Source organism: Aedes aegypti, chromosome 1 (assembly GCF_002204515.2).
Source record: "Aedes aegypti strain LVP_AGWG chromosome 1, AaegL5.0 Primary Assembly, whole genome shotgun sequence".
Taxonomy (NCBI): Eukaryota; Metazoa; Arthropoda; class Insecta; order Diptera; family Culicidae; genus Aedes; species Aedes aegypti.
Window position 1 is genome coordinate 153,598,824 of NC_035107.1, and position 23,291 is coordinate 153,622,114.

General features: G+C 37.0%; 1 protein-coding gene and 2 long non-coding RNA genes across 9 annotated transcripts in view; 1 reads left to right on the forward strand and 2 right to left on the reverse strand.

Annotated features, from left to right (window-relative positions):
• Positions 1-21,546, reverse strand: part of LOC5575432 (probable methylthioribulose-1-phosphate dehydratase) — a 172,858-nt gene extending 151,312 nt beyond the window's left edge. For 2 of the 3 annotated variants that reach the window (XM_001655702.2, XM_001655700.2), the window contains exon 1: positions 21,426-21,546. In XM_001655702.2, the coding sequence (XP_001655752.2) occupies positions 21,426-21,464 (39 nt within the window). In that variant the 5' untranslated portion in view covers positions 21,465-21,546. Of the gene's footprint in view, positions 1-17,068; positions 17,088-21,425 lie in introns of those variants that run through there. The other variant, XM_011494673.2, reaches the window with a different exon arrangement.
• Positions 20,395-21,415, reverse strand: LOC110678456. Of its 5 annotated transcripts, none has more exons than XR_002501632.1 (3): positions 21,379-21,415; positions 20,762-20,812; positions 20,395-20,702 (listed from the first exon to the last, which is right to left on the reverse strand). It is a non-coding gene; the product is annotated as an uncharacterized LOC110678456 (long non-coding RNA). The 5 variants fall into 5 exon arrangements; XR_002501630.1 differs by having other exon boundaries at positions 21,303-21,398; XR_002501631.1 differs by lacking the exon at positions 21,379-21,415 and adding an exon at positions 21,239-21,342.
• Positions 21,547-22,538: 992 nt separating the features above from the next.
• LOC110678463 lies at positions 22,539-22,921 on the forward strand. Its single transcript, XR_002501639.1, has 2 exons — positions 22,539-22,601; positions 22,669-22,921. It is a non-coding gene; the product is annotated as an uncharacterized LOC110678463 (long non-coding RNA).
• Positions 22,922-23,291: the final 370 nt, after the last annotated feature.

A 23,291-nucleotide genomic window follows, 5' to 3' on the forward strand; every position in this document is an offset into this window, starting at 1 on the left:
AATAACCGGAACTGTTGCCTGGAATGCGCTTCCTCTAGCAATAAAAAGCAACCAACTTATTATTCATTCAAGAATGCGCTTAACGCACGTTGATACTCATTTCAACTTTAAATTTAATTAACTTTCGTTAACTATTTGTAACTACTTTTGTGATTTCTAGTTTTCTACATGTAATTTTCTTAAAAACACTGTTATTTTTTCCTTGACCTGAAAAATGGTAAAACCGCCAGAGTATCGTTGTTACTAAATAAATTACAAAAATTAAATCCACATCCAGCGGCGGCGGTAACGCGCAGAAGATATGCGCGCAATTCAAACGCAACGTCAAAATTCAAGTAGGCTTGGATTGTTTCGTGCTTCAAGGACACAAATGTATCAAATTTGCTAAATCTGAAATATTTATTGATTTTCATTATCACTGCGACGGTATATCGACATTTTCAGATAATCGCATTACGTAGATTTATCTTGCAGAGCACAATACGTATTTTACGAAGTTTTACCGCGGACTACAACGTATTCTAACCGTATAATCGTTATAGAGATCCTGGAGAAGCAGCACAAGTTTGCAATCGCTGGGAATGTGACCAGAAACCTAGTCAGGAACATATTCATCCAATAGCCAGGTATGTGAGGTGAAAAGTGCAGATTCTTCCTACTTCTAAAACTGAACGACAATCAAGCAGCACCGTAAACCACCCAATATTATTTTTCACCAATATTTCGTTTGTTTTGTGACCTCAGCAGCATTGATGGAAAGTGACGAACATTTCTTCTGAACTGGAACAAAAACAAAACCAAACACTCCCGAGCGTCAGTGCACTGGTTTACTCGCATCTGTCGGCTCCCGAGTAACTGAAGCTAAAAGTGATTCGCGAACCTGTTCGGAGCTGTTCAGAGTCATATTGTGCTTTTGGGAAAAAGCTGCTTCCCCTCCGAGATTTATGGTTTCCAATGGCTTTTGACTACAAAATAGTAGTTTGCTGTCGATATGATGGTTATATAATTAACTTGTCTGTCAAAACCATAATAAATCACACCTTGCTCGGTTACTCGCGAGTAAACGCTCCCGAGCTTGTTGCTACTTCTTTTGACATGTTCTCCCTGTTCTCCCGATCAGACGGGTGCGGACTTACTCACACCTAGCTAGTTCCCGAGTCTGTGATGTTTGTTATGCGTTGGTATATTGCGATTTTTTTTACCACTTATGGTGGTAAGCTCCAAGAAAGATGATACCTGATTTAATCCGGATTTTCGAAAATCGGGTATTAAAATTAGTACCCCCGTTCGTTAAGCACCAAAGTGGGTAATGACGCAGCCACTTTTGGCATCACGCACAAATTTGAGAATGTGTGCATGTGAGAATGCCAGCATAAAGGCAAAACCGAAAATGACATTTTCCATCTGTTCTCTGTATAGTTTCCACACCATTCGTAAACATACATAAGTCGGAGTCAGAGAATATGATTACTAGAGAAACGCGGAGAGGATTTTGACTTTGTTTATAAACAATATTTGCAACGACTATCAACAATTGAGGTCATTCAAACAAAATTTTAGTGTGCGTGTCATCCTGCCAGTCGCCATAAGAAACCAAGCTTATCAATGACGTCACTTTTGTTTCGCTGTTCACCAACACACATCCATCGTTTCTTTTGCGTAACATGTCTTTGATGGTGGTAAGCTCCATCTAAGATGATACGCCGATCACGTATTATCCTCGATTTTGTTAAGCACCGAACGGTATTATCCTTGATTTTAAAAATTAAATTCCGGTATTAACTTTAGTGCGCCGATTTTGGGGCACTAAAGATAATCCGAGATTATGTGTAAAGTGGGTGCGTGCTTGTAACATGAACTCACGCACACCATATTAGCATCGAAAACGTCAGACGAAAACGATAATCAAAACAAAAACATCTGATAGCGGTCTCGTTGTTGGGTTGTAATTTGTGATCCTTTATATGAGAGATTAGCGGAAGTAAAATGGAATGATTTGGCAACAGACCAGCAGTGCTGAGTTTGCTCGGCGTCGAGAATAATATTGTAACACGAACATGACTTTCACATAGCTAAAAAGTGTATTTTGTTTCGTTATAGATCTTTGAGCTACATTTCCAAACTAATAAACAGCAGAAAAAAACACTAACTAAATATCGCATTGACAAACATTAAAAAAAGGTAAATATTTCATATATTTTGCTCAATGCAAAACAATTTTCACCGAAATAATTTCAAGCGGATTACATTACTCCTCAAGAAAAGTTCAAAACAAACATAACGCATGAGCCTCTGTAGGTGCCATAAATTCTTTTGTTCTCATGACTTTTACTGTGCGCCGTGTGTTGGTGCTGTCTCGCTCTCTCTTACGGGAAACTTGAAAACAGGGCGCACAGTAAAAGTCAAACGTTTTATAGCATGCATAGAGCTTAGTGACATTTGAACACACGTAGACTAGCATACGCTCGTCATACACAGTTTGTTTTTGTTTTCCTCAAAGAAACTTGCACACGCTTTCCAGACTCATCAAAATGCATATGGAAATATTACCCAATTTGAAAAATTTACACCCGATTGCTGGGTGCTTTTCGAGACTGAGTGCATATTGTTTTCCTCTAAGAGCATTTTTAACGGGGGCGACTATTTGGGTGATTAAAATGATCACCCCCAGAGTTGTCATTTTAGTTTAGTCACTCATTCTCACACCGGTGGCTACCATATTTAGTAACTCGTTTCCGTACCGGTCGTTGCTTTTTGGGTTAACATATGAGTTGTGAAAATAATGGTGATCAACTCAGGTTGGGAATTTTTGTAACTCTGCTGGGATATCTATCATATTCTGGTGCGGAATTATAAGAATTTTATCGGAAATTTTTGAGATTGTTTATGAATTTGATTGGATGCTAATTTGATTGGAACCCTTGCCAATTCTACCGGAATCCTTGTAAATCTTACAAGAAATATTGCAAATTTGACCGTAATTATGGTGAATCCGACTGGAATTCACGGGATTCCGACTTGAATCCTTGGGATTCCAACTGGAATCCTTGGGATTCCGATTGGAATTCTTGGGATTATTGGAATTCTTGGGATTATTGGAATCCTTGGGATTCCGACTGGAATCCTTGGGATTCCGACTGGAATTATAAGAATTTTGGAACTGGAATACCAGTCAGAATCCCGAGGACTCTAGTCTGAATCCCGAGGATTCCAGCCGGAATCCCTAAGATTCCAGCCGAAATCTCGAGGATTCCAGACGATATCCCAAGGATTCCAGTCGGAATTCGGAGGATTCCAGTCGGAATCCAAAGGATTATAGTCGGAATCCCAAGAATTCCAGTCGGAATCCCAAGAATTCCAGTCGTAATCCCAAGGATTCCAGTCGGCATCCCAAAATTCTTATAATTCCAGTCGGCATCCCGAGGATTCCAGTCGGTGTTCTTATCAAAATCTCTTTCCAATTCTGATCAGAATCCCGAGGACTCCAGTCTGAATCCCGAGGATTCCAGCCGAAATCACGAGGATTCCAGTCGGAATTCTAGTTGGAATTCCAAGGATTGCAGTCGAAATCCCAAGGATTCCAGTCGGAATCCCAAGGATTCCAGTTGGAATCCCAAGGATTCCAGTAGGAATCCCAAGGATTCCAGTCGGAATCCCAAGGATTCCAGTCGGAATCCCAAGGATTCCAGTCGGAATCCCAAGGATTCCAGTCGGAATCCCAAGGATTCCAGTCGGAATCCCAAGGATTCCAGTCGGAATCCCAAGGATTCCAGTCGGAATCCCAAGGATTCCAGTCGGAATCCCAAGGATTCCAGTCGGAATCCCAAGGATTCCAGTCGGAATCCCAAGGATTCCAGTCGGAATCCCAAGGATTCCAGTCGGAATCCCAAGGATTCCAGTCGGAATCCCAAGGATTCCAGTCGGAATCCCAAGGATTCCAGTCGGAATCCCAAGGATTCCAGTCGGAATCCCAAAATCCCATAATTCTCCGAAATCGATAAATTCTTACGAGGATTTTCGAATATTTCATAAACTTCTATCAGATTTCCAATAATTGCATCAGATACCTAGTACAGGTCGGACTCGATTATCCGGAGTATCGATTTTTTTTTTCACTCCGGATAATCGAATCACTGAGAAAAAAATTGAAATCTTCGATAAAAGAACTTAAATATTATCGTCTTGTTGTTGTTCTATTTTTATAATGCGGTGGCGTAGCCAGAAATTATTTCTTGGAACAGTAGGGGTCTTTACAAGAAAAACAAAACTTTGACCAGCATACACAAAAAACCACTTTTTCAAACCCCCTTTTTCTTAAATACGTTCAAAACTGCAAAACCATTCATATTGTATATTGCAATACCAAATTATTTCAGATTCATGCATAAAAATTGAAAAACAAGAACATCGAAAAACAAATTCCGGATAATCGAGTCTAAAATTCCGGATAATCGAATCCCGGATAATCGAGTCCCCGGATAATCGAGCCTCCGGATAATCGAGTCCGACCTGTATTCTTATCAAAATCTTGAAGGTTTACCCGAATTCCCAAAATTTTGAAATTTCTACTTCATGCATCATGCATCAGATTTCCAAAACTCCAACCAGAATTTCATATCCCACACCGTATGCTTGAATTCAAATCGAATAGCAGCGCAACTATCGCGCTGCTAAATTTGCTCACCCGATGCTTTCCGAAAGCAGCGCTGTCATTTTGCTACCCTGGTTAGCAGCGCCCGGTACGGATCAGCGTAATGATACTGCGCTATGTAATTTAGTTTAGTCGCGCACCGTTACGGTTGCTCTAAGGTTCACAACTACATCTACACTAGGGCACCCATACCATTGAGCGTGATAACCACTATAGTGGTTATCACGCCCAATGGTATGGGTGCCCTAGTGTAGATGTAGTTGTGAACCTTAGAGGAAAACAATATACACTCAGTCTCGAAAAACACCCAGAAACCGGGTGTAAATTTTTCAAATTGGGTAATATTTCCATATGCATTTTGATGAGTCTGGAAAGCGTGTGCAAGTTTCTTTGAGGAAAACAAAAACAAACTGTGTATGACGAGCGTATGCTAGTCTACGTGTGTTCAAATGTCACTAAGCTCTATAGGCTCATGTTCGTTTGGCTCACGCTTTGACAGCTCTCGCTGCTCGATTGGCTCACACTTTGACAGAAATGTCAGCTTCCGCGTATCTCTCTTATAAAGGATCACTAGTTGTAATTTGTCTCCAGGAGTGCAGATTATCTTTCTTCAGGTAAATTTCAAAACTTTTTAGTAATTTTAAAATAAATTAAACATTCCTTTGCAGCAAAATGAAAGAATATTCGCCGGGTTCAGCAATAATGAGCTGGAGCTAAGCTTGAGCGAAGAACCAAAGATAGCGCATTGTAAAACAGTAGCACCGGGACAGGTAATACAAAAAGGGAAATTGAAACAGCTATTCTAACGTTGATCGTTTGATTGCAGTTGAATGTGAAAATGCAGTGCCAAATTCGAATAACGCTCGAATCGCCGAGGACAATCAGGCAAGGTAAAAAAAAATGTTTTCAGAGGCTATCGAACGGTGAACCTTGTGCCACACCTGAATGAAATGACACGCCAATGTTTGGGCCAACGCTAGTTGAGCATTGAAGAATGCAATAGGGCGCTTGCAGCAAACAAAAGTGTGCCCAACGGCTCCCTTTGATTTTGCTGGGTAACGGTTTGAAACGGAAAACACGTTACGGTACGTTTCCCAGCAAAATCAAATGGGTCCGTTGGGCACACTAAACAAAGGCTGCAAGTGCCCTATTCAATCGACCTGGTGCTGAAGCATTTTAACGACAGTGACTGGATTATATCGACTATATGAGCACTAGCCATTCTCAGAAGGCCACTCGTTCCGAAATCATTCACAAGCAAGGTGGACAATATCCAGAAGGAGTAGAGTCCCTGGATTCATGAAGCTAATAGGTTGGTTCTAGCACAAAATATATGCATTGAAAAAAGTTTTGGGTAATTTTGGACACCGTAAAGAAGCGTAAATTTATTCTAAGAACAGAGTGACAGAACTTGACTCGAATGCGACGGGTCCCCGATTCATTTACACTTACACGGTGAGTCGTTCATTGTCAGTGTCACCTCGCAATACGAAACCGATGCCTTTTATCTCACTATACTTCATTGAATAAGTGCAGCTATAACTTTGTAGAGAACATTGATAAACTTTTATTAATTTTTAATCATGAACATATTAGGTGGATCAAATACTACTGGTCGTTATAGGCTTCTTGAAACCCGTTTCAAAAGTATTCCAGGATTGCAATCAGATGTTCTTCCCTCGATTGTATTGGGATTTTCTTTAAGTAGGGAGCCGGATCCTATTCTTGGCACTTTTGATTCACTTGGGCAGTGGGGTTTTTTGAAAGCTGCAGAGCTCATATTTGGCCACAGTATGCGTCATACTAAACGCTTCTTACTGCTAGGTTTCAGACTATTCGTTCGAGTCCCCTGCCAAAGTGAATCATGGAAGTGCCCAAGTGGTTCTGCACCCTACTATTTTATAGATTACTTTGAAGATTCTTCGCGGAGAACTTTAATGTATTTCTCCATGTAGTCTTGTACAGTTTAATCCAAAACTTTCTTCATAAATTTGACCTTCAGGGATGAGTAAACCCAGGGGTTGCTATAAGAATTTTCATGAGATTTCATGATTTATTTAAGGAATTCCTCGAGAAGTTCCAACAGGGATTCCCTCAGAGTTTTTGCTAAAAACTCTTACACGGATTGATTCAAGAAATGGATGCTTCCATGGACTCATGCTGTATCAAATTGAATACATTGTATAAGTTTTGTCTCAGGAAGAAGCATTCGTCAGAGAAGAATTTCCAGTGTTTTTCATAAATACTTCCAGAATTTTTAACAGGAATTCTTTTAGGATCATTCCGTATTTCCTCAAAAATACCTTTTTCAAGTTTTTCAGCAAAGATTTTTTTTCATCAAATTATCCTGGAGTTACACTTGGATTCATGAGCATCAACTCCTACAGTAAAAGCCTGGAGTTTTCCCACATGAAACCTACAAGTACTCCATATTCCTTCAAAGATTTTTTATTTTTAGGAATTTTACAGATTCCCCCATGAAATCTTTTGATGATTTTCTCAGAAATTACCCCTGTGATTTTTTTAGAACGATTTTGGCAAGACTTTCTTGAGTGTTTGTTTATAGACTCCTACATAAAATAAATTACCGCATTCGTTCAGTGTGTATGTAATCCTACTGTTGTTTTTAGGAAGTTCTTCCTTAAATCAACCAGCTGAACCTTTTCTTTTATGAGTTCGTCTAGCAATTCGAAAAAGTCAACCGACAATTACTGAACTTTTGTTATTATTCCCTAAAATCCCCTAGGATTTTATTAGAAGGGATATAAGAAGCGCATTATTATTCTAGTAATACTTTGACTTTCTGAACAGAAAAATCTTTGAAGGAACTATAGGAGGAACTACTGAAGTAATCTCCGTTAGGATTCTTCAAGACTCCCAATATCTACAAGAGGTCTTCTTGATACAGGTTCTAATGGAACCCTTAGAAGAATCTATTGGAAGATTTCGGAAAATATAACAGAGGAATAAATAAAACCTGAGAGATTATTTATATTTTTTATAAATAACTTTGATTTCTTCGACAATTTTGTGAACAATTGTTCGGAAAGTCCATTAAGGAAAAATTGGACAAATATTTTAAAAAATCCCGGGAAAAAAACCCGGCACGAGTATTTGGAGATATTTTTGAAGATATCAAATGACGAATCACAGAAAAATAACCGGTAGAAAACCAAGTAAAATATCCAAAAGATTTTTCGGAAATATTCCTGGGAATATTTCTAGGATGTATGGATTAAGAGGAATTCCACGAGAAATCACACGACACTTTTACAGGCGATTCCACGAAGGAATACCAGGAGGTATCTAAGGAGAAATTGCTGTAGAAATATTAACAGAAAATGTAGCATAAATTTCAAGAGGAATCTCAGGGAAACTCCTAAAGGAAAGATGGTGGAATCATTGCAGGAGCTCCTAATGGAATCCATGCAGGAGCACCTATAAGAACTCCGAAAGAAACTCTGGGAGGAACTAATAGACGAATTTCTGGAGAAATCCTATGAAAAATTCCTGGAGAAACCAAAAACAAAACACCTGGAATAACGCGGGAGAAATCCCAGGAGCAATAATGGGAAAAAATTCTGGAAGAATTCAAGAAAAAAAAAATCTGGGGGAATCTCTGAAGGAATCACAGGAAGAATTTATGGAGGAAAGCCAGGAGCAATCCCAGAAGTAATCACAGGAGGAATTTTAATATAAAATATCCGGAGGGTTCTCAGGAAGAATGTTTGAAGGAATTCCTGGAGGAATCCCAGTAAAAATCTGTAGGAATTTTAGGTGGAATTGCTACACACTAAGCCCATTTTACCGGAATCTGTGAATTTTACCGTAATCTCAATAGCTGAACAGTTCGGTAAAATAAAACACCGTAACTCCGTCGAAATTTTACGTGATTTTTTACCGAAATCCAGGAGATATTCCTGGAAAAATCCGTCGAACAATTTTTGAAGGAATCTCAGAAGAAATTCCTGAAAAATTACCAGGTGGAATTCTTGAAGGAATCTCAGGAAGAATTCTTGTAGGAATTCCTTGAGGAAGTCCGAAGGAAGAATTCTAGGAGGAATTGTTGATGGGATTGCAGGAGGAATTCTTGGAGGGATTGCAGGAGGAATGTCTGGAGGGATTTCAGGGAGAAATCACAAGAGGAATTTCTGGAGGTATCCCAGGAGGGATGCCTGCAGAAATTCTGAGAGGAACTTCTGGAAAAAATCCAAGAGAAATTCTGGAAAGAATCGTAGGAGAAATTCCTGGACCAATCCCAAAAGGAATTCTTCGAGGGCTTCCAGGAGGAATTCCTGTAGAATTCTCAGGAGATTCCAGAAAAAATCCGGGAAATAATTCTTGAAGGAATCTCAGGAGGGATTCCTGACGATATCTCAGGAGAAATTCCTGAAAAAAATCCAGGTAGAATTCTTGAACGAATCTCAGAAGGAATTCCTGGAGGAAGTCCGGAGAAATTCCAGGAAGTATTCTAAGAGGAGGGTTTATTGTTTCTTAGGTTTTTTTACTTGTAAACATAATATTATATAATCAATACATTACATACAATCAACGTACAATTGTTAGGTCACCTTGATATTTAAAGCCAATTGTGTAATATTATTGACACGTTTCATTTTCTGCTGAAAGACTACTTTGTAACATCATTTGCAATGTGAAAGCTAAACGTTGTAATGTAATTTTTTAGAGTTTATTTTCAGTTTATTAAACAGCTACGGATTTCAAAATAAATCATCTTTTTGTTGATTTGTTGTCGTTGTTTAGTCAATGGCTATGTAAAGGTTAGGTGAGTATAAAAGAATATTGTGATTACCATCAGTGAATTATATTCCGCTCATTAAGAACAAGTTATGTGTTCAAATATTTATTAAAAAGAACTATTGAGTCTGTTCACACTATTTTTATGTCAAAATGTAGCTCAAAGTATAGGCAATCAATGAAAATTTAGAGGAAACAGATTTCATGACGAACATACTAAAATTTTCGAATTTCGTTCCTCATCCTGATATGTTGATGGTCAAACGATTGATACTACTACAATATCTAACTGACATGAGTGATTATAACTTTGCAAACTTATATATATCTTTGCTAACTTGTATAAATATGTATTGTTCATGAAGCAGTGGTGAATAGTGATTCTTCATCCTACAGCACAGAAATATGTTACGATAATAGAATTATATATTTTTCGATTATTGGTAATTTTCGGTGATGATAAGTGTGGTTGCAATACTGGTGGTGATCGATCGATTCGCATAAAAATCTGATGATGGTCGAATGTCAGTAGGCCGAAACGTCATGTGAAATCGAAATCTAGTGTGTGTTATCATCACCGAAAATTACCAATAATCGAAAAATATAAAATTCGACGATGACCCAAACCAAATAAAGGAAAATAGAATTAGTGTTATGCAAATATGAAAAAAAATCAAATTATAAAAAAACAACGCTGATTTTTTTTTGTAAAATTTTTTGCTGGGCGGTTATTGGAACACATTGATATAATAGCCTTTCACAGGGTCTTTTGTGTTTTATTACAGTGATTTAGTTTAACAAATGCATATAATGTCAGACGACTTCACTTGAAAGTTGTTGATGTAACTAGAGGATATCAGTACGAAAAAGATTGCATTTTACACAAACATCCGGTTCTGCCTTAGTGAGCGGTAATAGGGGCATGAGCAGCTACTGTTGTACTGATAGTAGGTATTGCATATTTGATTGAAGGCCCCTTTGCCTCTGTTTTTTTCAGGCTCAGACCATGAGTTGGTCCATGTCGCCTAAGCCTATGGGTTCCAAAATATATAACTGACAAACACGTTCTGAAATGTGATCGTCAAAAGGTATTTTTTTATTTTATTTATATATTTTGTTATAAAAAGACAATTTACGAACCCACACTTCGTAGCACAGTACGCCTAAACGACCGACGCCGCTAACCGCACGGCTACGAAGCCCACAAATATAAGACTTATAGCATAGACAAACCGACGTAACACTTTTCTTCAAAATCCGGCCATTTATCACCGTCATCATCTGGTGAGCATGTTGCACGAAACACTGTTTTGTGTAACAATCAGTGCCTGATTTGGGCTTCGGGGGGCCCGGGTCAGATCTCATAAATGGGGCCCTTTTATACAAATTTCAGCACGTTTTAGGATTTCACAAACCAACGTTTTGAATTTGAATTTTGAACGAGATGGTCGGTCCAACGATATGAGAGGCCCAAATGCATAGTGGTGCAAGTGACATTTTCGATTGTTAGCTATATACATCGCAAAATTCAACTGTTTTCAAACTTTTCAATAGTATTTTAAGATTATTTTTCCGTCCAATGGGAAAAATATAACAATTCGTAGAAGATTGGCTTGTTCTTTGGCTTCTATATAATTGGTATGGAGAGAAAAGCTCCAGAGCTCATTTTGATTCTATTCTCTACAAGTTTCCAGTTTGTCTCTACTGGCAAAAAAAATCAACAATGATTGATTTTCATAAAAAATGGTCAAGTTTGGAGACCTGCATCTCTGCTTCTTGCAAACCGATGTTGCATATAGCATGTTGCAAATAGCTTCAAATTAGATCTGTGAATAAATCATCAAATTCTAAGTTTCTAAGTTCTTAAAATTCTCCCATTTTGACGAACATGTTCAAATTTTGATACTATGATATTTTGAAGACTAACAATTTACGATAAGTATAATCTTTTACAAAGTTTTGCATTTCATCGAATTTGACATTTAAAATATACTCCAATTAAAAATTTTGGCATTTTTTTAAATATATTTTTTTAATACCTTCCGAACTCTTTAATGGAATTTGATTAATTTCCCTTAAATCAAATTTCAAGTTATTTATTAGATGTAATTCAAATTTCAGGTCAATCGGTTTGTAAGAAGCTGTCATAAAGTTCCCTAAACTTGAACATTTTGTATGAAATTCGGCTTTTTTGTAAGAACTTCCCTTACACTTCAAGTTTCTGATAGAATTGCAAATATGTTTAAATGTAAAAGTTCTGATAGGAACCCAATAAACTCTTTAAATTGAGCAATGCTTTACAAGTTTAGCCGTATTTTTTTAAGATCCTGCAAAAACGTTAAGCGCATTTAAATTCCCATGTTTTTTAAAAACTAAGTAGAGAAGAATTTAGAAAATTTTGGCTTAACATTCATGTATTTTGTAATCATATGTAATATGATAATCCTACAATCATTGACTAAACTATACTGTGCGAATCAGATATTAGGTGAAGAAAAAAAATAACTCAAGTATTGGAAAGTTGACTTAAACGTTTGTGTTATATGTTCAAGTTTCTAAAGAGAAAATATTAGAAGGTATTTTAAAATGACGTTGTTTTTAATTTTGGTTTCTCGGAGGGCCCCCTTAATCAGAAGGCCCGGGGCATTTGCCCCCTTGGCCCCCCCTAAATCCGGGCATGGTAACAAGACCGTGCAGAAGGCGTCAAACACGAAGAAAAACGCGCGCTTCTGGTTGAGGTTCGTTACATTATGCGTATTTGAATTGATCGTTAAATGAGTGGTCGATGGAAATTTCGTCAGTCTGTGCTTATACTGTGTGAGAGATTTCAGAAAGAAAAAAGTTAGCTCGATTATTATGTGGGAAAATAGGGAGGTCCTTTCTTTAGGTTACCCATCTTTTCACCTTACCCAATGTATTCAGCTGTTCTAGATTTTTTTCAATGGAAAGCTATTTTGCAGTGATTCGAGAATTATAACAAATTCTGACTAAACAGGTCACATGCAAATAAAAGATCATCATTTTAATAAAATGATTCTTCAATAAGATGTGCATTCCAGGGTTTGCTGCAGATACATCTGATTGATTAAATTTGATTGATAAAAATCCCGAATTATTATTTACACTTTTTCAGAAACAATTAAGAAATGTTTACAAGCGATTCTTCCAGTAGAAACCCTGAAATATCTCATTGAAATTTGCCGAGTTATTTCTGGATCGACCAGGTGTATTCACAAATCTCATTGAGGAGTATTCCACATACTTTTCAAAGATTTAGAGCTCGTTTAATCCAGAAACTACAAGGTTTTTTTTTTGTAATATAGGGATCCGGTTCCTATCCTTGACACTTTTGATTCATTTTTTTAGTATTTCCTTCGAAATTCCTTTCGGAATATCGTTTGGAATTCATTCCAAATTTTCTTTGGATTTTCCTTCGATTTTTTTAAATTTCCTCTAGAATTTCTACTAGATTTTATTTCGGATTTCGTTTGCAATTTTCTTCGGAATTTCCATTGAAATTCCTTTCGGAAGTTCCTCCGAAGAGTTCATTTAGGAAGTTAATCCAGGAACTTCCTTCGAATTCAATATTTTTTCTGGATTTTTTTTTAAGAAAAATTCAGGAAATCCTCACATTGCATTCCACTTGAAGGTCCTCCACAAATTTGTCTGGAAGTTCCAGAAATTTTCTCCAGATATTTCTTCCACGATTCTTCCATAAATTGTTTCATGAATGACTCTAGGGATTCCTTTCAAATTTCTTTCAGGAATCCCTCCGCCGTGCTTCAAGGAATTTCTACAGAATACTTCAGTAATTCCTCCAAAAATCCACCAAGAATCAATCAGTATATACTCCTCCAAGATTTCCACAGGGATTTTGCCCAAAAATTTCTCTAAGAACTTCTCCTAGAATTTTGCGGAGAATTTTTTCAACCGTTCTCCAGCATTCTGGAAGGAACTCCTGGATGAAACCCTAGAACATTTTCTAGAAAAAACTTCCTAGAAACTTTCCGAAGGAAGTTCTAAACATAAGCATTGATAACCGTGCAATTCGTAGTTGCTACTACGTGAATGACCAGAATAATCGAAGTTGCACAAGGAACCAAGAGATGTAGCTTGGGAGTAGATTACCATCTTCAATGTAAACTTTCAAGAACTCCAAACATTAAAAAATCAAGGGAAGGGAAGGAATGTTAGAGTGACAACAAATTGTTACTTGGGACCGACCTCACCTCTGCATCTCCTTGGTTGTCATGGGAAGGAGTTTTGTAAGTGGGGAGGGATCATAGCTGCAAGTTCAGGATTCACCTTGGCAATTGATGCGATTTATGCAACCTCAGTTCAAAAAATACCTATCAGTACTCTAAAGACAACGTGAACATACTGTAAGTCGATATTTTAAGCAGCGAACCATTCAAAGGTGATTTTTATAATAATAAAATCAGGTGAATAGAAGGTATGAGGTTTTAAATGTTAATGTACAAGAGTCTATGTAGACACTCATAGTGGCGAACTGTTCATATTTTGTTAAATCATTTAATTTACAACAAGTAACATTTCTACTGTTTCATGATAAAAATACGTTTCGTAATATATTGTACATTTGAAACAAAAGCATGGAGCGAGCTCACCAAATTGATCATCCTTGATTAATCAGCTGTGAGCTACTTTAATCAGCATGCTCATTTCACAAAAGCAAAATATCACTCTGCAACGCGGAAACCTAAACTCAGAGAACGCGTGCAAACTAAAACAAGAAAAAAAAACTTTAGCGACGATGCAATAAAAAAAACGATTTTTCTGGTGAAGATGAAACGAACCCAAAACTCAAACCCTCAAGAACACAAATTTGGAAAACCAGACAGCGGCTCAAGCAGAAAATTTGTCCGATTGGTCACTACCAGCGAGTACCCGATCTAGCTCTCAGTCCGGCTCTCCAGATCCGCGCTCCTGAAAATTTGAGGTCCGACTTCGATGCATCTTCACCTTCTGCTTGGGCTTTAACGAAGCACTGTCCAGCAGAATGCGTGCAGAATAAACTGACTTATTTCCGCTAGACACTTTTTTTCAAAAACTGCGTGACAGATCAATTTTAAACACATTCGTTCGCGCGCGCTGCCTACTGCGATCCTTTCCGAAGGATGTTCTATAGAGAAATTCTAAATGGAATTCCAAATGAAATTCCTAAGGAAATTCCGAAAAAATATCCAATGGAAATTCCAAAGGCAAATCGAAAAGGCAAAAATTCGAAGGAAATCACGGGAATTCCAATGGAAGTTCCAAATCACGAAAGAAATGTCAGTGGAAATGCCGAAGGAAAATCCGAAGGAAATTACAATAGAAATGCCGAAGGAAATTACAATGGAAATGCCAAAGGAAATTTCGAAGAAAATTTCTAACGAAATTCCGCAGGATGTTCCAAAGGAACGAGAAATTTCAAAGGAAATTCAAAGAAAATACTAGAGAAAATTCCGATGAAAATGGCAAAAGAAAATACACCCGATTCTGTTTTTGCACACCGTGCAAAAAAAGTTTTCAGTTAAAAATTTCAAAAACCGTGCAAAAAAAGTAACGCCATTTTTCGACGTTTCATGCAAAAATAAGGTTTTGTCGGAAAAAAATGTATCGAAACTTTTTTTGCACGGCCGTGTAAAAAAAAACCGTGCAAAAACAGAATCGGGTGTACAAAGGAAATTCCGAAAGAAGTTGCCTAATAAAATTCCAATGGAAATGCCAAAGCAAATTTCGAACAAATTTCAAAAAAAAAAAATGCTAGAGATGTTCCAAAAGAAATTCCGATGGAAATGCCGCAGTCAAATCCAAAAGATGTTCCAAAGAAAATGTCAAAGGTAATTCCAGAGAAAATTCGGAAGGAAATTCCGAAGGTAATTCTAATGAAAATTCCTACGGAATTCCGATGGAAACGCAGAAGTAAAATTCAAAGGAAATTCCAAAAAAAGTTTCATAGAAAATTCCAAAGGAAACCCCAAAAGATATTCCGATGGAAGTTCCAAAGCAAATTCCTATGGAAATTCCAAAGGAAAAAGAAATTCTGAATGAAATTTCAAAGGAAAATCCGATACAAATTCAGAAGGAAATTACGATGGAAATGCCAAAGGAAATACCGAAGTAAATCCCAAAAGAAATTCTAAAGCAAATTTTAAAGATACGTCCAAAGAAAATTCTGAAAAAAAACAGGGAATTCCGAAGTAAATTAAAAGAAAATTCCGAAAGAAATCCCAAAGAAAAATTTCAAAGTCAAAAGAAATTCTCAAGGAAATTCCAAAGAAAATCCAAAAGAAATTCTGAGAAAATTCAAAAATTCAAAGGAAATCCGAAAGAAAATTCCGAAGGAAATTCCAAAGGCCTTTCCAAAGACAATTCCGAAAGATAATCCAAAGAAAATTTTGAAGGAAATTCCGATGGTAGTTCCAAAGGAAATTCAAAAAAAAAATAAAAAATATGAAGTAAATTCCGGAACATACCGAAAGAATTTCCCGAAGGCACTTCCTGAAGCTTAATTCATCCAGGAAGCTTCAGGAAGTACCTTCGGGAAATTCTTTCGGTATGTACCGGAATTTACTTCATTTTTTTTGTACCTGGGAGAACTTTTGGAGGAATCTCATGGATATACTACCAGAAGGAACTGCCGTAGAAACTGCCCAAAAGAACTTTCGGAGGAACTTTTTGATGGAACTTTCAATACGAACTTTTCCGATAAAAATCTTGAAGTGATAGATTACATAAATGAAATCTTGAAAGACAACCAGAAGAAATAACTGAAGAAATCTTAAATGACTCAAAAAAAAAAACTGGAATTACTCAAAAAATCCCAGAAAGAGTTTCTAACAGAATCGCGGATGAATTTCTAGAAGCATCCCTGGAAAGATTATTTGACGAAGTTTTAGAGGAATTCCAGAAATCATACATCAATCCCTGGAGGAATTTTACGAAACATTCTTCAGTAATTAAAGGAGCATTCGATGGAGGAATCCTTGAAACTGTTACATGAGTAATATCTGTAGGAATCCTTGAAGAAATTTCGAGTGAATTCTCTGGAGGAATTTCTGAGAGAACTTAGAATGAATTTTCCTAGAATGAATGTCGGTAGAAGGTCCTGGAGGATCCTTCGAGCTTCTAGAGAAATCTTTACAGAATTTTTGTAGAAATCTCTGCGAAAAACTCTTGAAGTAATCTCTGCTTGAACTTATGTAGGAATCTTTCGAAAATCTTCCAGGAATCACTTATGAAATACCTGAAGGAAAATAATGAGTGATTTATGGAAAACCCCTGGTAGAATTCGAAAAGGAGTCCCATGTAGGATTTCTTTTGAAAATTATGCAGGAATCCTTGGACATTTGGTTACATTTCTGGAAAAATCTGTGGTGCAATTTTTGAAGGAATACCTAATTTGATTCAGGAGAAATTCCTAAAATTAAGCAGAAATCCTAGGTGAAACTTTTGCCTTTGTGTTATTACTGAAGAGCTCCTGTGAAAATCCTGAAGAATTTCTGGAGGAGTACCGGGTATAATTTCAGGAGGAATCAGGAGAATTCCTCTACGTATTCTACCAGCGGAAATTGTATTGATTCCTAATAATCGGAAACGGTTTGAGGTATCCGGATTTCAGTGTTTGGTCCGATCCCATGCTCAATCGATTACCATCCGATGCCGATGATTTCCAACGCCATCCAGTGCAGCATCCTGCAACCTGACTCATTATGCACTAGTTCCTCCATCAACGAGTGCAGCATCACAACTATCCGCTACGCTTTTTCCACCACCGCATTCTCCGAGACATTTTCCCAACGAAAAACAACACTGGTAGCTTCTGCAGACGAAGCTGGAAATTCTGGGATTTTCCATAAAAACTATCAGCGAACCGTGGAAACAAAACAAAACACCGATATGAATGTCATTTTCCTATCTTCATTTTGCCTGCTCTTTCTCATACGCATACATTTACGTGTGGCTACGTTCTTTTTGTTTAATACCGGTTTTGGTGCTTACCGAATGGGGTACTAAATTTAATCCGGGATTTTCGAAAATCCAAATTAAATCTAGTATTAGCGATCATGGTGCTTACCACCATGAGTCTCATTGAATTTGCTCGATTGGAACCACGTTTGACGGTTCGATTGGAGCCTTTGGTTTCAGAATTCGCGCTTCTCTATAATAAACAAATTCTCTGGTCGAAACCAGCTGGTAGTGTCAAAAATCAAGGATGAAAGGTAAATGGTGTTTGAAAATGTACCATCAGTACATTATTGGCAGCTTCTCAATTTCGTCATGAAAGTCTAATCATTCGTAAAAATTACAATACACTCGTGAGCTGCTTCGTGATGCGAAGTTTTGCAGCACTGCTCAGCAGAAGGATAAATTAATGCATGTTGCCAGGGATGTTGCCGTCGTCTGGAGGTCAGAGCGAATGGACATCTTTCGATCCGTTAGTTTTGGATTCATGAGCATAACGAACATAGTGTGTTGAGCATTATTATTGTTTTTCTTACATTGCAACGATCCCCAATGATCAATGTGATGCTTTTACATTTTACCACAGGCAACCAGACGTCACACTCTCATCATTGTCCATCGACCACCTTTTAAACGGTCGATTCAAAAATATGGTAAGTGGCCAATCTGCCACCCGCAGCGCTCGCATCGTTTTTGTTCGTGTTTGACGTTTATACACTACCGCCATCTGTTGGCCCGTCGGCCAAATACACATATTTTAGCATTTGGCGTACATGTCCTCGTGGCTATGATTTTGATTGAGATTGGTTCTAAGTGTTACGTCTGTTTGTCTGTGCTTTTACTGTATTTAAATATTCTGCAGAAAATATACGTGTAGTGACGCAGCGGTAGGACACCACATCGGTCCAACATAATACTCTGCTTTTAATATCGAAATCCCAGGTTTGGGAATTTAATGTGCATTGTAATTGATTGTATGAATCATGGTTATCATAAACTGATTTATGATAATAATTAATCAACAGTCATTTCGTTCAAATATGCTTTAAAATGTCAAGTGCCCGTTATAAAATCAAAATTGTAGAATGGCCCTTTTGCCATCATTAATGAAATGGGGAAATGGGCGAAATAGCACTTTTGGAGTAAATTTCTCAAAATCTAATTAGGCCCTTTTGTTTTTACTGATTTATTCATAGTTAAATCCTGGGAGGGAGGCACCGATATTACACACGAAATATGACACAAAGTTATTTTGAATTGCAAGAAAACTCCAGCTTGCCAACGACAATCAAGGCAGACTTGATGAAAATCGCTAGTTTTCTTTTGTTGTGTTCCTTCGATCGTTCTGGACAAACATGGAAAAAGGGCCAAAGTTTTCTGTGTATTTAATTTTCGTTTTTATTGGAAAAAGTAAAATAATGCGTATTTGAACACTTTATATTCAATCAGGATAAAAGGTGCTATTGTGACATTACTTTTGAATAAGCATGAATAGCTTTTCAATCGATTTCTTGTCACATTTGATAAAATGCAAAAAATTAGTTTTAATCAATTACGCGCTTTTATCATGTTTGTCCATTGTTTTAGATCTGGGCTCACAGTGACAGTTCGTGACAGCAGAATCTCGGCTCACCTTGACGTACATAAATTTCGTATTGGTTTCTCCCTCCCAGGTTAAATCAAATAAAACTAACATTCCATGGATTTTTTTGATACTACGTAGTGATCTGAATGTTTTACTGTGCAAAACTTAATTTGTTTATATTTGTTAGTTCCGCCCTTTTTAAAAAAGTAAGCAGATTTCTTTTCAACTGCGTACTGCGTTAAAAGAAAATGCTTTTCTTGAGCATTTCTTGCAAGAAATTTTCCACGCATCGAGATAGGCGATTACTTTTCTGTCGAAGTGCATATTGTGCATCCCGATAAAATTCAGAAAAAGAACTTCGCTCATTTTCCTCTTCTTTATCAACGAACTTAAGGTAACACACGATAGACTCATCGTGGCATCCATGAACAATCTATGTTCAAACTATCGTTGAAAAGAAAATATTTCTGGTGTATATCATATCGATCATTCGGTGATCTATCCGGATCATATGCTTGCTAACAACAGGCATGTTGATACACTTTCAGTTCATCTATGTCCGGTAGAACCGATATCACATTCCCAAACTACAAAATCGATCATCATTTATGGATAGCAAACAGTTGCACCTTAAGCACCGCCAACACATTTTTAATCGGAAGGATTTTGGCGCGCTCGAACTGACAAATCCTCCGTTGTGGTGAAACTTCTTCCGTCGACGTGATGTTGGACAGTTTTCTAAAACAGTCGAGATAAAAGCCGAGCCGGCAGAGCAATGACAGTTAGTTCGTTCAAAACTTCGCTTCGGAAGTCCAACCGGCGAACTCCAGATTGGTGCTGCGAAGTCAATACTTCGCTTTAGGGTAATTTACGGTTTCGGCACCATCCGACTACTGACACATTCCACGCACATCTAGGTTAAAATATAAAAATTTCAATCTCTGAAATATTACCAAAGCTATGCAAAAATAGCTATGAAGAAAGCAGGACAAAACTTGAAATATGAAAAATAAATCAGGACACATCAAAAGAAGCTCAAAATCAGGACATGTCTTGCTAAATCAACCCTAACAGTGAGCTTCATTTGAATTGACATTTCTTTTCAACTGCGTACTGCGATCAAAAGAAAAATGCTTTTCTTGAGCATTTCTTCACTGAACTCAATCTCCAATTGGAATTTATGTGCAGCACCCATAGATTTTTGCAATCAAGCTTGGCATTTGCAATTAATTAGTCACGCACATAAAAAACAAAAGTTTTGTCACGCTCATTCTTAAATGCAGTGCACACATAAAGCAAATGCAGGTGCAACTTATTTCAAACGGTCACGCTAATATATTTTATCTGTGATCGCGAGTAGTAAATAAATGAATTAGTCGAAAAAATTTACGATTTTTCTTTTTGTAAAAAAATGATGATGAAAATCAAATACGCATACAGTAATGCACATTTATTAAGGAGAATAAAAGTTGATACATATTCTAACGGGATCCAGTTAGAAATCCACGAAATAGTAAATTATCTGGTCGTGTTGATGTTAGCAGCTACGGGGATGATACCAACAAGAGCGTGGGAGTCTACGAGTGCTGCTGGAGAATATGGGACGACTGTGTTCTTCGATTGCGTCCAGCGCATCGCATGATTTAACCAATAGTCATTGCATGAGCGGGATACATGTTCATTGGAGTTCATCGTCTTAGAATTTGATTCCGACGCGATTGCATTTTTTTTGGACAGCTGTAACATAAAAAATAGCTTATTAATCTGTAATGTTTCAACCATTTTATAATACTTACAACTTATTCTTGCTATCCCAGATATAATACACTGAACATCCACATATTTGGCTGAAATGCGATGTGTATTACTGTTAATGATAATACTTTGGGAAAACTCGTACAGTAGCAGCGAAGAAATAAGATGGCGATACATTTTTGCAACCGTTGGTATACAAGTTTGTGCTCTTCAAAAATATTGGCAGCTTAAATAGGTTGTACTAATGTAACCTTTATAATGCATTGCAATGCTAGTGGTATATACATGCATAGACTTTGAAATTTATTGTCCACAAATAAAATTTAAAAGTGGCACATAAAAGATTGTTGGAGGCAGAAAACCTGCTTCTATATGGTTTTCGCACATAAATTATAATGGAGTTTTAATATCAGTGTTGCAAGAAATTTTCCACGCATCGAGATAGGCGATTACTTTTTTGTCGAAGTGCATACTTCGCTTTAATACCGATTTTGGTGCTTATCGAACGGAGTACCTACTAAATTTAATCTTGGATTTTTGAAAATCCGGATAAAATCTGGTACTAACTACGTTGGTGCTTACCACCACTAGTGTGCATAATATGGATTCGGTTCAGGTTATTCAAAATTTGTTTGGTTGAATGATGGTTGAGAATTACCATATTTAGCGTTATATAACTCTTGTGCCATGCAAAACATTACATACCTCAGAATAATCCTGAAAAGATGATCGTAATAAAGCCATCACTTAAGAATGAAAAGCGTAAACTGGAGAAAACATGAAAAGAAAAAATATATACCTTAGTGACATTTGAGCACTGCACACTGTAAACTCGGCAGTACCCATTAATGTATAAAAAATGCCCACTTTTTCCTGATATATGGAGCTGTCAACATAACGGGTAATTTTTAATTTCACATAAAGAGTATTTTTTGCCCATTTTATTGTTCCGAAGATATACTCTTTAATGGGTGAAAATTGTCTTCAGCTCGTGCAGAGCCAATGTTTCTCAACATTAGGATTAAAAGTTTCATTTGTTTAAGTTTATGAAAAAAATCAAGGACCAATTGGCCGAAAAATGCAAAGAAATGCAGGTAAATGAAGCGAAATATATTTTAAATAGCATGAATGGGTTCACAAAATAAAATATTTTGGTTTGAACGCAGGAAATACACCGGAAGACTTATCGGGACTTGGACGTTCCGGCGCCACATAATATGAATCAAGGTCCGGGAATACGAATTCATTTCGCTTCCAAAGCTATGTATATGCTGATTGAAAGCTCATCAATTTGTACTCGATGTTTTTATAATAAATGAAGTTAACTGGTGTTATTAAAGTTATTTTACATTTCTCAGCATCCTTCCTTCTCAATTAACTGATATCTCGCATTGGAAGATTTAATCAAAAAAAGGGGTAAAATTTACCCGTTATCCAAGTTAAATCAAATCCAAATAATGGGTAAAATTTACTCCTTAAACTGACGTACAAGCCGTTTACTCTTTAAAGAGTACAGGCCCTTTACTCTTTTTAGGAGTTAAACTAGTTTCTTTCAAAGAGGGTACTTTTTTACCCTTTAAAGGGTACTTTGACCTTACAGTGCACTGTAAACTTGGCTCTACCCTTTAAGGCGTAAAAAGCACCCATTTTTTCCTCATGTATGAAACTGTCAAAAAATGGGGTAGTTTTTTGTTTAGGATAATGGGTATTTTGTATTCTTTTATTAGTTCAAACGCTTTACTCTTTAATGGGTGAAGAATGTCTTTAGGATTTCTGATGAACACTCTTAGCGTCCATTATCTTTTGTTCATCACCCAAGTCGTATTCGGATCGCTTATTGTGGACAGTTGTGGACAAATGGACAAGTTTTTACATTTTCGGGTAAGTTTAAAATCGAAAAACTTCATTAATTTCGTCGTTAGCTAAAGAAATGCCGTGATCTTTGCAGGTTTGTTGAAAAACGCAGTTGCGGACTGGAGCCATGGCAGATTTCTACGGCCAAAAGCGGACGCATAGAAAACTGTATTCCGGTCAATGCGAGGACTAATGTCTGGAATTAGTATAAACTGCAGATTTTTCAGCCTTGGAGAAAATTTATAGTTAATAAGATGATGAAACATTGTAGCATTGTAGGTTAAGTGCATTACGTTATTATTTTAAATTTTATATAAGCTATAATAAAGTGTTTTATTGCTCATTGATTTTTATTGCTCTTGCTCCATTTATTTATTTTCATTTGATTCATATTAAAACGTTTAATCTAGATAATGAATAAAAGGGTATATTTTACCCACTTTTTAACTGAATTAATTCCGAATAGTGGGTAAAATTCACTCGTTGGTTTGACGTACAAGCGGTTTACTCTTTAACGAGTAAAGGCCCTTTACTCTTTTTATGAGTTAAACTAGTTTCTCTCAAAGAGGGTACTTTTTTACCCTTTAAAGGGTACTTTAGTCTTACAGTGTGAGCCTTTGCATGCTACACGCTCGTTCAAATCTACTCAAAAGAGAGTAACTTTGACTCACTTTCGAAGTTTCAAGTTAGCTGTCAAAAGTGAGTAACTTTATTTTA